The sequence below is a fragment of the Epinephelus lanceolatus genome, chromosome 9 (genome assembly GCF_041903045.1).
Source record: "Epinephelus lanceolatus isolate andai-2023 chromosome 9, ASM4190304v1, whole genome shotgun sequence".
In the NCBI taxonomy this organism is placed as follows: domain Eukaryota; kingdom Metazoa; phylum Chordata; class Actinopteri; order Perciformes; family Serranidae; genus Epinephelus; species Epinephelus lanceolatus.
Window position 1 is genome coordinate 44224247 of NC_135742.1, and position 14064 is coordinate 44238310.

Sequence of the window (14064 nt, forward strand, 5' to 3'; positions counted from 1 at the left end):
AACCACCACACCACCGTGCTGCCCTTAAACAAGAAATACTTTATTAAAGTATTTGCATATAAAATAACATTTCTATCAACAGATTGATATTACTTACATTTTTCTTTTTCTCTTTTCCTCTTTACCTATTTTTCGTTGTAAAAAACATTGATCAACAACTGCAACTCAATAAACTATTTAAATATCTACTATTTAAATCACGCTGACGGCATTTGAGCCAACCACTAGAATGTGTGGAATTCTGTTGGTTTCATTTATTGAATGAATGAATACTTTATTTGTCAAAATCACTTCTGAAAATTTTCTTGCGTCCAAGACACTTTTTTCTCGTGACAGAAAACAACATAATATAACAGACAACCAGACAAAATGTCACATCAGACAAAAGCATAACAAAATATGACATGAGACAACCATCAGACATGTGACGTGCTATATGTAACCTCATCAAAGTGGCTGCAGTGCCTCCAGGTCCCTACCCTAGCGGCTATTAAATGCCCCCCTGCCCCGACAAACCCGACTGATTCAACATTTTAACAGATTGAGAAATAAAGGAGCCCCTCAGTCTATTTGATCTAGCTATAGGGACTCTATATCTCCTGCTGGATGGCAGCTATTGTTTGTCCTGTCCCTGTTCAACAGGTACATGTATAATTGTTGATATACAACCTTTTCCAGAATTGTCCCCAAGAATGGTAGGTTTGATATTGGTCTATAGTTCTCAAGAAGAAAAGGGTCAAGATTGATCTTTTTTAGCAGTGGAGTTACTATAGCATGTTTGTGAACCTTGGGGGAGACTCCAGAGAGTAGAGAGGAATTGACAGTTTCCAGGACATCATCTACCAGACAGTTAAAAACTTGGCAAGTATTGCATCAAGAGGACATGTAGCAGGGCTTAATTATTGTACAATTTCTTGTAGTTCACAACATTTGAATGATGGTGAAATTGGAGAGACTGTTGGAAGCATGGCAATGAGAGAAAAGAGAGGAGTCATTCACACCAGTAGAGGCAGTCATGATATTATTTCTAATATTGATAATCTTGAGTTTATAGTATGTGGCAAATTTGTTGCATTTTTCTGTAGAGCGAAGCTCAGTGGGTATTGGTCTGAAGGGATTGACCAGTTTATCAATTGCACTGAACAGAATCTTGGAATTATTAAGGTTTTGAGAAATAATTTAAGAGAAATACTGCTGTTTGGATTTATTTATCTCTTTATCATAATTACTTAATGAGACTTTATCGGAAGTATGATCAGCCTGCATTTTTGTCTTACGCCACTTACGCTCAGATTTGCAGCACATTCTTTTTAGTGCCTTCACTCTTTCCATTTTCATCCATGTACTCTTGATTTACCAAACATTATCTTAATTTTTAAAGGTGCAATACCATTCAAAATTTGTGTCACAGAGAGGTTAAAATTATTGACTAATTTGACTCAGGGTTAAAATCTCAAATAAAACCAGAATGCGACCTGGTAGTATATCTTGCTATAAACTTATCAGATGTGTCTGCACAAGTGGAGCGCCTTTTTACTGATTTTAGGGTAGGTACATATTTACACATCCAAGCAGCTTTGAAAAGAATGCAGAAATGATCTGATATCCCAACGTCTCGTACGCAGTCTAAGGTTAGGTCAAGGCCTTTAGAAATAACCAGGTCCAGAGTGTGACCGTGATCATGAGCCTACTCATGATCACGGTCACACTCTGGACAGCTATGTGCAGTGTGAGGTTGAAGACTGATAACATGTCAGCAAACTGGTTAGCAAAATGGTCAGTAGTATCATCAGTATGAATGTTGAAATCTTCTGAAATAAGGACAGAGTCATATTCGACAGTGATTTTGAATAGAAGCTCACCAAATTCAGCAATAAAACCTTTTTTAAGCTTTGGGGGACGATAAACTGTGAGTATTAGACAGGGATTCCATTTCCAAGGCTAAATATTCAAATGTAGAGTGTGTACCAAAAGAAACATAGAATATAGTATTGGAAAAAATTGCAGCAACACCACCACCCTTCCTATTTGACCTGCTACAATGTGAAAATGAGAAGTTTGGTTGAGAAGCTTCAATCAACTCTTTGCTACCAGATTCATCAAGCTAAGTCTCAGTAAGGAGTATACTGTACAATCTAGACTGTGTGATGTTGTAAAGTCATTGATAATGAAAGTCTTGTTGGTAAGAGACCTGACATTTATAAGTGCAAACTTTAAGATGTTTACAGATGAATTATCAGGTGTTACAGAGTCAGGCCTGTGGTAGCCTGACCCTCCTCCCTCTCTGACTGCCTTCAGGAAATCAAATCCTGGTTCTCCTGCAACTTCCTCAAATTAAACAGTGATAAAACTGAGTTACTTCTCATTGGCACCAAATCCACCTTAGCAAGAATTGACAGTTTCACACTTGAAAACTCCTCAGTTTCCCCTTAAGAGAAACCCTTACGGTTATGAGTCTTGGCGTCATCCTCGACGGCACTCTTGTCATTCCTAGCTCACATCAATAATGTCACTTTGTCTGCCTATTTCCATCCATGATATATTAACAGCCTTCACCCAATCCCTCACACCACACAGCACTGCCATTCTTGTTCACAGCCTGGTTACATCCCGTATTGATTACTGTTCCTTTTTGGTCTGCCTCTCAAGTCCATCCACAAACTTAAGCTAGTCCAGAACTCTGCCGCATGCATCATCCCCAGAATCCCCTCCATCAGTCCCATCACTCCTGTCCTCCAGCAGCTTCACTGGCTCCCAGTTAAATACCGCAATGACTTCAAGATCTTACTCCTCACCTTTAAGGCCATCCACAACCTAGCTCCTATGTACCACTCCCAACTTTTGCCCATCCACACCCCCACCTGCACTCTTAGGTCTTCCTTTTCCATCCACCTCACTGTCCCGCCAGCCCGCCTGAGCTGTTATTTTCTCTCTCTTTGCCTGCAAGGTCACCTTGAGTGTCGTGAAATGCGCCTATAAATAAAATGTATGCAGTTTGCATACAGTACATTCTCTTTCAAAATAAATGCACTACATTGGTACAGCACTGCAAATTGATGTTTTTTTCCTTCAACAACAAATGCATGTGGATACGTTTAGCCAACAAACACACATGGTTGGGTTTAGGAAAAAAGAACAACGTTTGGTTTTACAGTCTTATGGGAAGCAAACACCAAGATGGTGCTGTGCCAGGTGGAAGCCTATTGCAGCAGGTCCTCTCGTGTGTCTTGTCTTGTTCGTGTGCTTCTATCTAGATATCTATCTCCTGAGTGAAAGTTGGTAATTGTTGGACCCTTCCACCACCCTCCCGCTCATCCTACTTGGATTTCCATCCTCTTAACTTATATTGTTGTCCCACCTTGTTTTACCCTGCCGTTAAACAATAACGGCAACCGGCCACGTGTCATGCCAATGTGAAAGGAGGGGTTTTTCACCAGAAATCACTGACCAAGCAACGGTATTCAACGACTTTGGAGTGAGACTGGGTTGCCAGTGCTGGGGTTTGCGCTTGCTGAATTCAAGTTAAAACAAAAGTGTTTTCTCCTGTTTTCCTCATTTCTATTTTGTTTTGGGACCAGAATTCTGTGAATCTGCAATCAACTGCTCTTCCTCAATGACCAGATGTGCGTCTCAGTAAACTAAAACTGAATTGCAAGTGCTAATTTTAAATTGTAAGAACTGAATGTGGAAGTATTTAAAGAGCTGCAATTTTCAGTTCAGTTTGAGAGCAACTGAATTTAATTGAATATTAGATAGTTTAATGTTTAATGTTTATTGGAATTCAGTTCCCAAATAATAAATTCAATTTCAAATTATGCTATTCAGATTCAGTTTTTAAATGCAATTACTCATGTTTAACAATACAAATTCAAATTATATGATCTAAATTCAGGTTTTACTGCAAATATTCAAATTGACTAATTCAGATTCAGATGTAAATGATTCAAATCAAGTTTTCAGTGATGCATATTTCTTCCTATACTTTATAGGAACAGTCACTATGTTTGCTTGAATGTAGAAACAGCTCATTTTGAAGCTACTAAGCAGTGTGCTACTAAACAAGACTAACCCCAGCAGCTCTGTGAGTACTGTGAGTGTTAAAGGGCCAGTATACTTCATCAGAACTGCTTGTTGGATGGTTGACACACCTTTGGGACATCAGATTAGTTGGTGGCTGTGTCTGGAAATTTCTGTAACTTTCTGTAATTTTCCAGTCGTGATCAGACAGCCTCTTAGAAATACTGGTTCTGATTGAGTATTCCTCAGTCCTTAGACACAGTAGTGCTTTGAGCATAATGTTAACATCAGCATGCTGAAATGCTCACAATCATAATGCTCACATGTTGATGCTTTGCAGGTAATACTGTTACGTTCACCACCTGTGTTTAACATGTTTGCTAACATTTGCTAATCAGCTCTAAACAGTTAGTAGGCCTGCAGTTTAGGTTGATGGAGATAGTATTAGTTTTGCAGGTCTTTGGTAATAAACCAAAGTATTGGACAACTAGAATAAAAAAAAAAAAGTTTGATTTGATGGTGGTTCTTGATGAAAAGTCTTCAAGGATCATATAAGTTATTACAATTCATCCTGTAAGGGGGACACGAAACTCTTAACAAACTTTTATGGCAATCATCCAACAGTTGGTGAGAAATTTTAGTTTGGGCCAAAGTGATAGACCAATTGAGCCATCGGCCAACGAGCCAATATTGCCATCCGTAAAAGCAAAAAAAGGTGCAGCAACAGCAGCAGTGACAGGCCAGCTGTTTGCTTTTGAACTGCCCTTTGCTGTGCAGGAACAAGTAACCACTCAATGAAAAATAAAGGTAATCCATGTATATATATTTTTCTTTTGTCTATTTTTTTCTCAGATTACGAAGTAATTAAAATGCTAAAAAAGTCTACAATTATTCCAGTGGCACACTTGAGACTCCTTATCTACCCACTTTAAAGACAAAACCTTAAAGACAAAACTGAAATCCTGCTTGTCAGCCCTAAAACAAAAAGAGAAATGCTTTTTAATAATCTTGGGAATTAAACTCCCTGAATTAAATCTGGGGCCTGATCTCTGATTCCACATTAACAAGATAACACCTCAGAAACATAGCCAAGGTACGACCATTTCTTAATTAAAAAGATGCAGAGAAATTGAGTCATGCCTTTATTTCAAGCTGCCTCGACTACTGTAATGCACTTTGTACTGGCCTTCCAAAAAACATCACTGAGAGACTGCAGCTCGGCTATTAACCAGAACCAAGAGGAAAGAGCACATCAGACCAGTCTTAGCTGCTCTGCACTGGCTTCCTGTTACATTTAGAATTGATTTCAAGGTCCTCCTCCTTGTATACAAAGCCTTACATGAGCTGGGACCAGGCTACATTGCTAACTGCCTTGTCAACTATTTGCCTCCAAGAACACTGCGATCATCTGCTGCTAGTTTACTGAAGGTTCTCAGCAACAGTCCAAAGATCAGGGATGCAGCCTTTGTCAGTTATGTCCCAAAGCCACGGAACAGACCACCTATAGATATCAGGTAAGCTAGCTTCCTTAATATTTTCTAAAAAAGGCTAAAAACGTATCTGTTCACTTTAGCCTTTAAAGCTGCAGTAGGTAGAAAGCCTGAAAACGGAGTCTCATCTGAGTTAGATTTCGTTCGTCTCCGCCCTGAGCCCCTCCTACCAGACGAGCATGCAAGTATTTTATCCTACTTGGTTCTATTTCTCCCTCTCTGGGAGCCTCGGCTCTCCCTCACCGCGCAGCAGCCCGCCCCATCCCTCCCTCACGGCCCCGCACATATACCCCGGAGGCTCGGCTCTCCCTCTCCGCACAGCAGCCCTCCCCATCCCTCCCTTGCGGACCCGCACACACTCCAAAGCCTCGGCTCTCCCTCACCGCGCAGCAGCCCGCCCCGCACATACCTCCAAGGCTTGGCTCTCCCTCTCCGTGGAGAGCCCTCGGCTCCGCTCCCACGGCCGATCCTCGCGCCCTCTGGCCGGGCCCGGCCCCACCACACCCTTCCCCTCCCTCCGGGGCTCTGGGGAACCGAGTTCTGTCTTCCTTTTTTTGGGTTGTTTAGCCATGTAGGCAGTTGCTGTGCTGGAATAGCTATTTTACCTGGTGCACTGTTCGCCATTGCCGCTTGCTCTCTCCTTCTGCCGGCGGCACGGGAACGCGCATATGCAGTAGAACAGCCAATAGGAACGCAGTGGTCTGAGCTGACCTTTGATTGGTTGATGCACATCGGCACAATACTGATTCTTTAGAGGCTGAACACAGAGCCATGGTGAGGTGCAGAAACCTATTGTTTGTCTCAGACCACATGATTTACATTATGCTTAGAGGATATTATAAAATTTTTACTCAATTATACCAAAACAATGTTGCCTACTGGAGCTTTAAGTAGCCTAGCTCTGACTTTTAGGTCTTAGGTCATAGGTCTGAAACTTTTTCTTTTTACGCTTTTACTTTTTATTTACGCTTCACACTGCGGCAACTCTTAACTTTTTTCTTGATTTTATGATTTATAGTTTTCCAACTCTATGATTTTATGAATCAGTTAATTCACGTTTTCATGCTTTGTGCTGCATTTCTTGTATGAAAGTAAATAAATGAAGTTTATTATTATAATTATTTTAAAGGATGGGATACATTTAAATTACTTGCCAACACGTCACTAATCATAGCTAACTGTTTCTCAGTATAACAGATTACATCCCTGCTGCTGAATTTAAATGTTGCTTTTTATACATGTAACTGTAAAGCATATGGCACTGCACCACAGAGAATGGTCATGGAATTGTGAACATGTGATCATGGATTGGACAATAACATTGCATTTTGTCTAGGAACCACAAGAGTACACACTGATAAGAACCTTTTGTCCATAAAGGATGTTAATGCAGTAAAGCCCTCAATCGTTGTCAATCATTCAGTCATTTTTGACAAGGTGAGACAAATGCTACAGAATGTGTAAACTGACCCAGCATTTATGCTAAATGTGGCTGAATGTTTCTCCCTCCTTTCTCATCTTCAGAAGTGTCATTTCCTCAGTCTTGCATCACCTCCCTCTTTTACCTCCCTCTATTGGCTTTCACTTGTACTGAGATCATCTTTTACTTTTTCTCATTGTTCTCTTTCACCTCCCTTTTTCAAATAGAGGCAGGATCTTTCCGTGGACTGTCATGTAAAGCTAACTCAGTCAGAACCATGTACTTTAACCTGCGCTACCTGTAATCCCATGAAGGCTGACAGGGAGACCTCTCAAACCCAATCAACCCTTCACACATTCCAGAGAGTTGATAACAGCCCCCCCCCCCCTTCATAGATCATGGTTATGGCCAGACGGGGTAGATCCCTGACACTGACTGGTACCAGCATCTCACTTCAACAATAACACTGAGCAGAGCCACTGACTGTTTGTAGGCAGAATGATGTCAGAATCAAACTGCCTGCCAGAGACCAGAGAGTTTCTTCTTCTTCTTATGCAAAGCTTCGATTAATATGCAATGCTGTTTCCATAAAATGAATCTTAAAGCCAAGTTGAAAAGCAAAAAAATACCAAACTTGTTTTCAAATGAAAGCTGTTCAGCTAAGAATGAACAGACCAAGCAATTACCAAGGTTGAGGAAAATTAAACCAAATATTATTACAGGACATTTACAGTTTGTTATACAAAATTTAAAACTGTCACATTATCCTTGTTTGTATGAAAAATTGTGAGTTTCTTTGTTTTGTTTTTACATTTGACACCAAACACGTATGACAATTTGAAAAAGAGGCAGGAACATGGATACACAGTACTGACAGAATATACCGTCTAGAGTGTATTCCCACTGACATTCCACTAGCAACACGCCCACACCAGAGCCTAACAAAGATGCACTGTGACATCTTTCTTATGATTTCTGGAGCAAACATATAACATAACATAAAGACTGCTTATGCACTGGGCCCAGAAGTTGGTGCTATACCCCTACTGACAAAAAGAAATATGTCAAAACCTAAGTAAAAAAAATAGTCTTTTTTTTTTTTTTTAATTTTAATTCAATTTAATTTAATTTTTTAAAGTTAGGAACACCCTGTGCAAAACTGAATATAAACTTAACCAGAATAACCTCCCAAAGTGCATAGTGCACAAATTTGTGTTTCTGGCAAGAATCTGTGTAAGAAACCGAGTCAATGGCATTGAAAATATGTTGCACTGAAATAACATACTGTATGTTGTTAAGAACAAATTTAACTTTTTCAGAGTTTTTAAGGACCTGTGCAAGTCTAAAGTACCATGTCTGATGAGACAAAGACATTCTTAAATGAGATATGACTCTTTTCACCCCTGGCAGATGCTAAATGCAGGGGGAGAGTGAGAGAAAGTGTTTACCCTGAGTCACAAAAACAGCAACACAAAGTCAACATAGAGTCTCACTGCAGGGCAGAGGACGCGGCAACGCTATGAATCACTGAGAAAGGGAAGCCCCTGCTTAATGCACAAGTTGGGCTAAGAGGAATTTTATTGAATCACCACAAGAGTCTAGCAGCTCTGCCTGAATTCATCTTTGTGCTCCAAAGGCTCCACAGCAGGTGGCTGCTTTGCTTTATACAAAGAAATGCGCAAATCCTCTCTGAATCAGTCACAGTTACACAGTCAGAGGCGCACATCCTTTTGTGTCCTGTCTGAGCAAAGACTAAAGACTGCATCATTTTTAACACAATGTTTTTGTCTAGTTCTAAGCAGTTATTTATCAGCTGGCTCCTCCCTATGATTTTCAGACTTAAAGATGGTTCTTGTGGTGCCTTTTCTCTTTCCTAAAACTGCTATTGTTCAGGCTTAATTTCATTCAAGCTAACAGTTCTGCAGTTTGGGGAAATTTTCCACTGAAATCCCTGTTTCTTCTCAGTCAGTTAGTTGGTAAATGCTATGGATGTTCTTTTGTGTACTTTTCTTTATAATAAAGTCTTGAATATAGTAGGCAAACCCTGCACCTTAAAATCTATGTTATACTCATCTTCACCATCCCATGTGCTCTGCTTCTGCTATCTTTTTTTTAATCCTTAAGAGCTCAGAGTGCCAGATCTCTTGCCATGCTCCCTAATACCCATCACTCCTTCCATTCAAAGCTAAGACAAAAAAGCTGTGTAGTAGTGCATTCGGACGCTCAGCTCATTACCATGGTGATCTCCAACAATGCCACCCTCAACCAATCCCTGCGGCTGGTTTGCCAGTTTAAACAAGCTTCGGACGCTTCACACAAATGAAGGTCGCGGGAAAAATGGGTCAACAGGTTTCATAAAGTGGTGGAGTCAACCAAGAAGCTGTAATGTAGTGATATGTCTATAAGACCGTCCTACACATAACACACACACATCTTTAGAAATCACTTCATAAATAAATGCCTCATTGATTACATCACTGGGTTCCATCACACTGTTATGATAACAATATAGTATATACAAAATAACATGATGATGATTATGCTATGCTTTGCAGTTAACAGTAAGCTTTGCTGCTTTTAATGATTAAGAAAACCACCTGTCTTGTTTTACTGTATGGGTCCATAATTTCCTTATCATTTTCTAGAAAGTGTCCTGGGAAGAATTTTGTATTTGGGAACTAATTACAGGTAAAATATGCCTTTTATAGTTCATTTATAATTTATTTATCATGTATTTTTTTCCATATGTGCTGACAGATTTCATTTTTTTGTATGTTCAGATGTGAGATAGTGCTGTGCACTAACTAAAAGATCCATCACATTACACATGCAATTGATTAGAGAATATTGATGCAAAGTGTTTCAATTGAACATTGTTAATATTGCCCTAGATTTAGAATTACATGGCTCCACTTGGAAATGACTCTTAAATTATTTGTAGGTACAAAGCAATAAAATAAAGGATGATCAAACTATATTTACATCTCCAAGATGGTCCTACTGTGGCTCTAAGCACACATATCAATACGTGAGTCTGATTCTAAAGATAAACAAGGCAGCAGATGTTTTCCACTCCACACACAAGCAAGGGCTGCAGCTACAACTGTGGATGGATTGTGAATTGTTTGTTTCTCCCTTAAAACTGTCTCAAAGTTCCCATGAGTGATGTGTTTACATTTCTGCACTAGTATTAACTGCATGTGTTGAATTAAGCCTTACCCAGTTTGAACATCATCATGGTGATCAGCAGTGTCCTCTGATATCTGGACCAAACTCTTCCAAATTCCATTGTTGCTTAAGTTTCTAGTCAGTGTAGAACAATACTGTCAGTCAACATGCTCTCAGTCCAGCACACTGTAACACTCCATCCAGCCGCTCCAAGTTAGCTGCTGACAGTGAGCACCAGCACCAGCATGCCTTACCACTGGCACTCTGCGTCTGCGTGTGTGTGTGTATGAACGTGTGTTTAGGAGTGTGTGTGAGTCTCTCTGGAGAACAAGCTGGGCTGGAGTAAAGCAGAGTAATCACCCCAGCAGAGAGTGAGGGGAGGAAAACATGAACTGGAGTACTGGACTGAACTCATTCAACCACTGGTTCACTGACTGAGTCTCTAGCCCCTTTTACACTGCCAGATTTTCGGCGAATGTTGGGCCGTTTTGCCGGCAAGCTGCGAGCGTTTAGACACACAGAACCTGATTGGCGAGTTGATCCGAGGTGCCCAATTTTCCACCACGTAGGGGTAAACATATTGGCGGAACCTTTTTGGTTTAAAAAGAATGAGGCGCCCTTCCGCCTGTTAATAACTTGTGGGAGGAGCTGTTGATGACGCTGCAAGTGCGACACACTGACAGTGGACTAACAGGAAACAGCTGATAGCAGGAATGAGCAGCTAGTACTAGCAGCAAGAGGGAAACGCAAACCTGACAGACACTACAGTAAAGATGAGCAACTGGGGAGACAAAGAATTGCGCGCCCTCCTTGTCCTTGCAAATGAAGAATGAAGGGACGGTGAAGGACGGGCCGACTTCCCTCTGAGTACATCACTATTTACGTCACACGCTGAGCTACATGTTTTGTTACTTGTTCATGCCCCCCATTGCCCCGAAAAAGGCACATTCTGTATGAACAAAAATAGGCAGGTGCCATTTTGCTGCACTCCCCAATTTTTTTTTATACTGCCAATGCTGAAAGAAGATTGGGCTTTCCTGCAAATTTGCACAATTCCTATTTAAAAAGGGCCATCTCTGAAACCAGTCGACAACTGGAATCCCTGTTCACTGACATTTTTTCTTCATTCATGTTCATGTTTTTACTTTTCAGTGTTTTTCAGGAATTTCTAATTGCACACACGTGCACTTCAATCAATATAATTCTCTAGTAATGATGATTTAACATCCCACACATGGACAATTTACGGGCTGCAACTAACGACAACTAACAACTTTTCATGATCAATTAAGTGGCTGATTATTTTCCAGATTAATAGTTGAATTGCTTGGTGATGTCATAATACCGTAGCTTTAGTTGTAGAGAGCCAAAACCAGAAAGATATTCAGTTTAAGATGAAAAAAGCAGCCAAATTACTTTCACAACAATAGATATTTTTGGATAAATGCTTAAAGATATAGGTACTTACAGTGAGGGAAATAATTATTTGATCCCGTGATGATGTTGCAAGTTTGCCCACTGACAAAGAATTGATCAGTCTATAATTTTAATGGTAGGTTTATTTTAACAGCGAGAGGCAGATAATTAACAAAAAAATCCAAAAAAAAAACCACATTGGAAAAAAGTTAGAAGTCGAGTGAAAATAGTATTTGATCCCTTAGCAAAACAAGACTTAGCACCTGGTGGCAGAACCCTTTGGCAATCACAGAGGTCAGATGTTTCTTGTAGTTGGCCACCAAGTTTGCACACATTTAAGGAGGGATTTTGGTCCACTCCTCTTTGCAGATCATCTCCAAATCATTAAGGTTTCAAGACGTATGGCAACTCGAAGCTTCAGCTCCCTCCACAGATTTTCAATGGGATTAAGGTCCTGACACTGGCCACTCCAGGACCTTAATGTGCTTCTTCTTGAGCCACTCCTTTGTTGCCTTGGCTGTGTGTTTTGGGTCATTGTCATGATGGAATACCCATCCACAACCCTTTGAGGTTGTCACCCAAGATGTCACAGTACATAACCCCGTCCCTCTTCCCTTTGATGTGGTGAAGTTTTCCTGTCCCCTTAGCAGAGAAACACCCTCAAAGCATAATGCATCCACCTCCATGCTTGACAGTGGTGATGGTGTTCTTGGGGTCATAGTCAGCATTCCTTCCCCTCCAAACACGGCGAGTTGAGTTTATGCCAAAGAGCTTGATTTTTGTCTCATCTGACCACAACACCCTCTCCCAGTCCTTCTCAGAATCATTCAAGTGTTCATTGGCAAACTTCAGATGGGCCTGTACATGTGCTTTCTGGAGCGGGGGACCTAATGGGAGCTGCAGGATTTCAGTCCATTACGGTGAAGTGTGTTACCAATGGATTTCTTGGTGACTGTGGTCCCAGTTGCCTTGAGATCATTAACAAGCCGTTCTTGGTAGTTCTGGGCTGTTTGCTCATCATTGTCATGATCATTGAAACCCCACAGGGTGAGATCTTGTGTGGAGCCCCAGGCCGAGAAAGATTGACAGTTATTTTATGTTTCTTCCATTTGCGAATGATAGCACCAACAGCTTTGTACGGGCCTACAATCTTGTCCCTGAAGTCTTTGGGCAGCTCTTTGGTCTTGGCCATGGTGTTGATTGATTGCGGCTGTGGACAGGTGTCTTTTATAAAGGTAACAAGATGGGATTAGGAGTAGGCTTCTCTCTTAAAGGGAGAGGACTAATTTGTGTGCCTCGTGGACACATAACCAGTCTATGGGAGCCAGAAATCTTGTTGGTTGATAGGGGATCAAATACTTCTTTCACTTTAGCAAATGCAAATCAATTTATATTTTTTTTCCAATGTGTTTTTCTAGATTTTTTGTTGATTATCTGTCTCTCACTGTTAAAATAAACCTACCATTAAAATTTTAGACTGATCATTTCTTTGTCAGGAGGCAAACTTACATCATCAGGAGATCAAATAATTATTTCCCTCACTGTAACTCTTCCAGGAAGTACATAGTCTACATGTTTCAGTGGAGAAATAATATTTGAGATATACCAACATAGAGCTGAAATACAAAACAAATTGAAATTAACAACTGTCAGATTTAGATTTCCTTTAGTTAAAAAATGTCAAGTGTATTTACAGACAAGATATATTTTTTCACTTCAGCTCCACTATGTAGGATTTAGGGGAATCTATTGGCAGAATTTGAATATAATATTATTAATTATGTTTTCATCAGGTTTTAATCACCTAAAAATGAGAAATAATTGTGTTTTCTTTACCTTAAGAATAACCCATTTATATCTACATACAAAACTTGTCTCATCCATGGAGTTCTCATGTTGTTTCTACAGTAGCACAGAATGCACAAACCACTGTTCACAAACACTGACTCTAGATAGAACCATTAACATTTTTGTATCGGCTTCCGTAGTTCTCCTGAGGCCTGTACTACGAAGCCAGTTCAACTTACCCAGGATATCTTCTCACTATCTGGTTTGACTAACCCTAACATTGGCCGTCTGGATAACTGGTACTACGAAGCTGTTTATCAACTAGCTCAGTCAGCTCTGGGTTTTCCTATCCAGCCACGAGCCTGCTCATGTAAAAAGGGGAAAAGTAGTTAATGACTAATGAGGTGTATCTGACCAAAATGTTACATTTATAATAATGGGAGCCAATTAACAGTGCGTGGATTATTTGACTATTAAAATATCTGTTTTATCCTAGTTCTCATCACACGTGCCTCATGTTATTTTGAGCTGCAGTGATGGAATCAGAGTGTAAAAGTAGCACCACTGTCTGCCATCACTGTGGACTGAAATAAACTTAATAATTTCAAATCCTGCTAAAATCATGTGTTTAGTGTTGTAAATCATCTCTCTATTTGTTAGAAGCTTTATTTTAAAACCAGTGGAAATAGAGACCTGGAAATATTAAATTATTCTAAAGACCTATAACAACATATAGGCTCCTCTTTTTTACCTGTCACTCTAGAC

The 14064-nt window shown here is 40.1% G+C and overlaps 1 protein-coding gene across 1 annotated transcript in view; it reads right to left on the bottom strand.

Moving 5' to 3' along the window:
• The window catches only part of LOC117253093 (protein crumbs homolog 1-like), a 94588-nt gene extending 84238 nt beyond the window's left edge, over positions 1-10350 (bottom strand). Inside the window, exon 1 of the mRNA XM_078170987.1 lies at positions 10147-10350. Coding sequence (XP_078027113.1) covers positions 10147-10216 — 70 coding nt within the window. The 5' untranslated portion in view covers positions 10217-10350. The remainder of the gene's footprint in view (positions 1-10146) is intronic.
• Positions 10351-14064: the final 3714 nt, after the last annotated feature.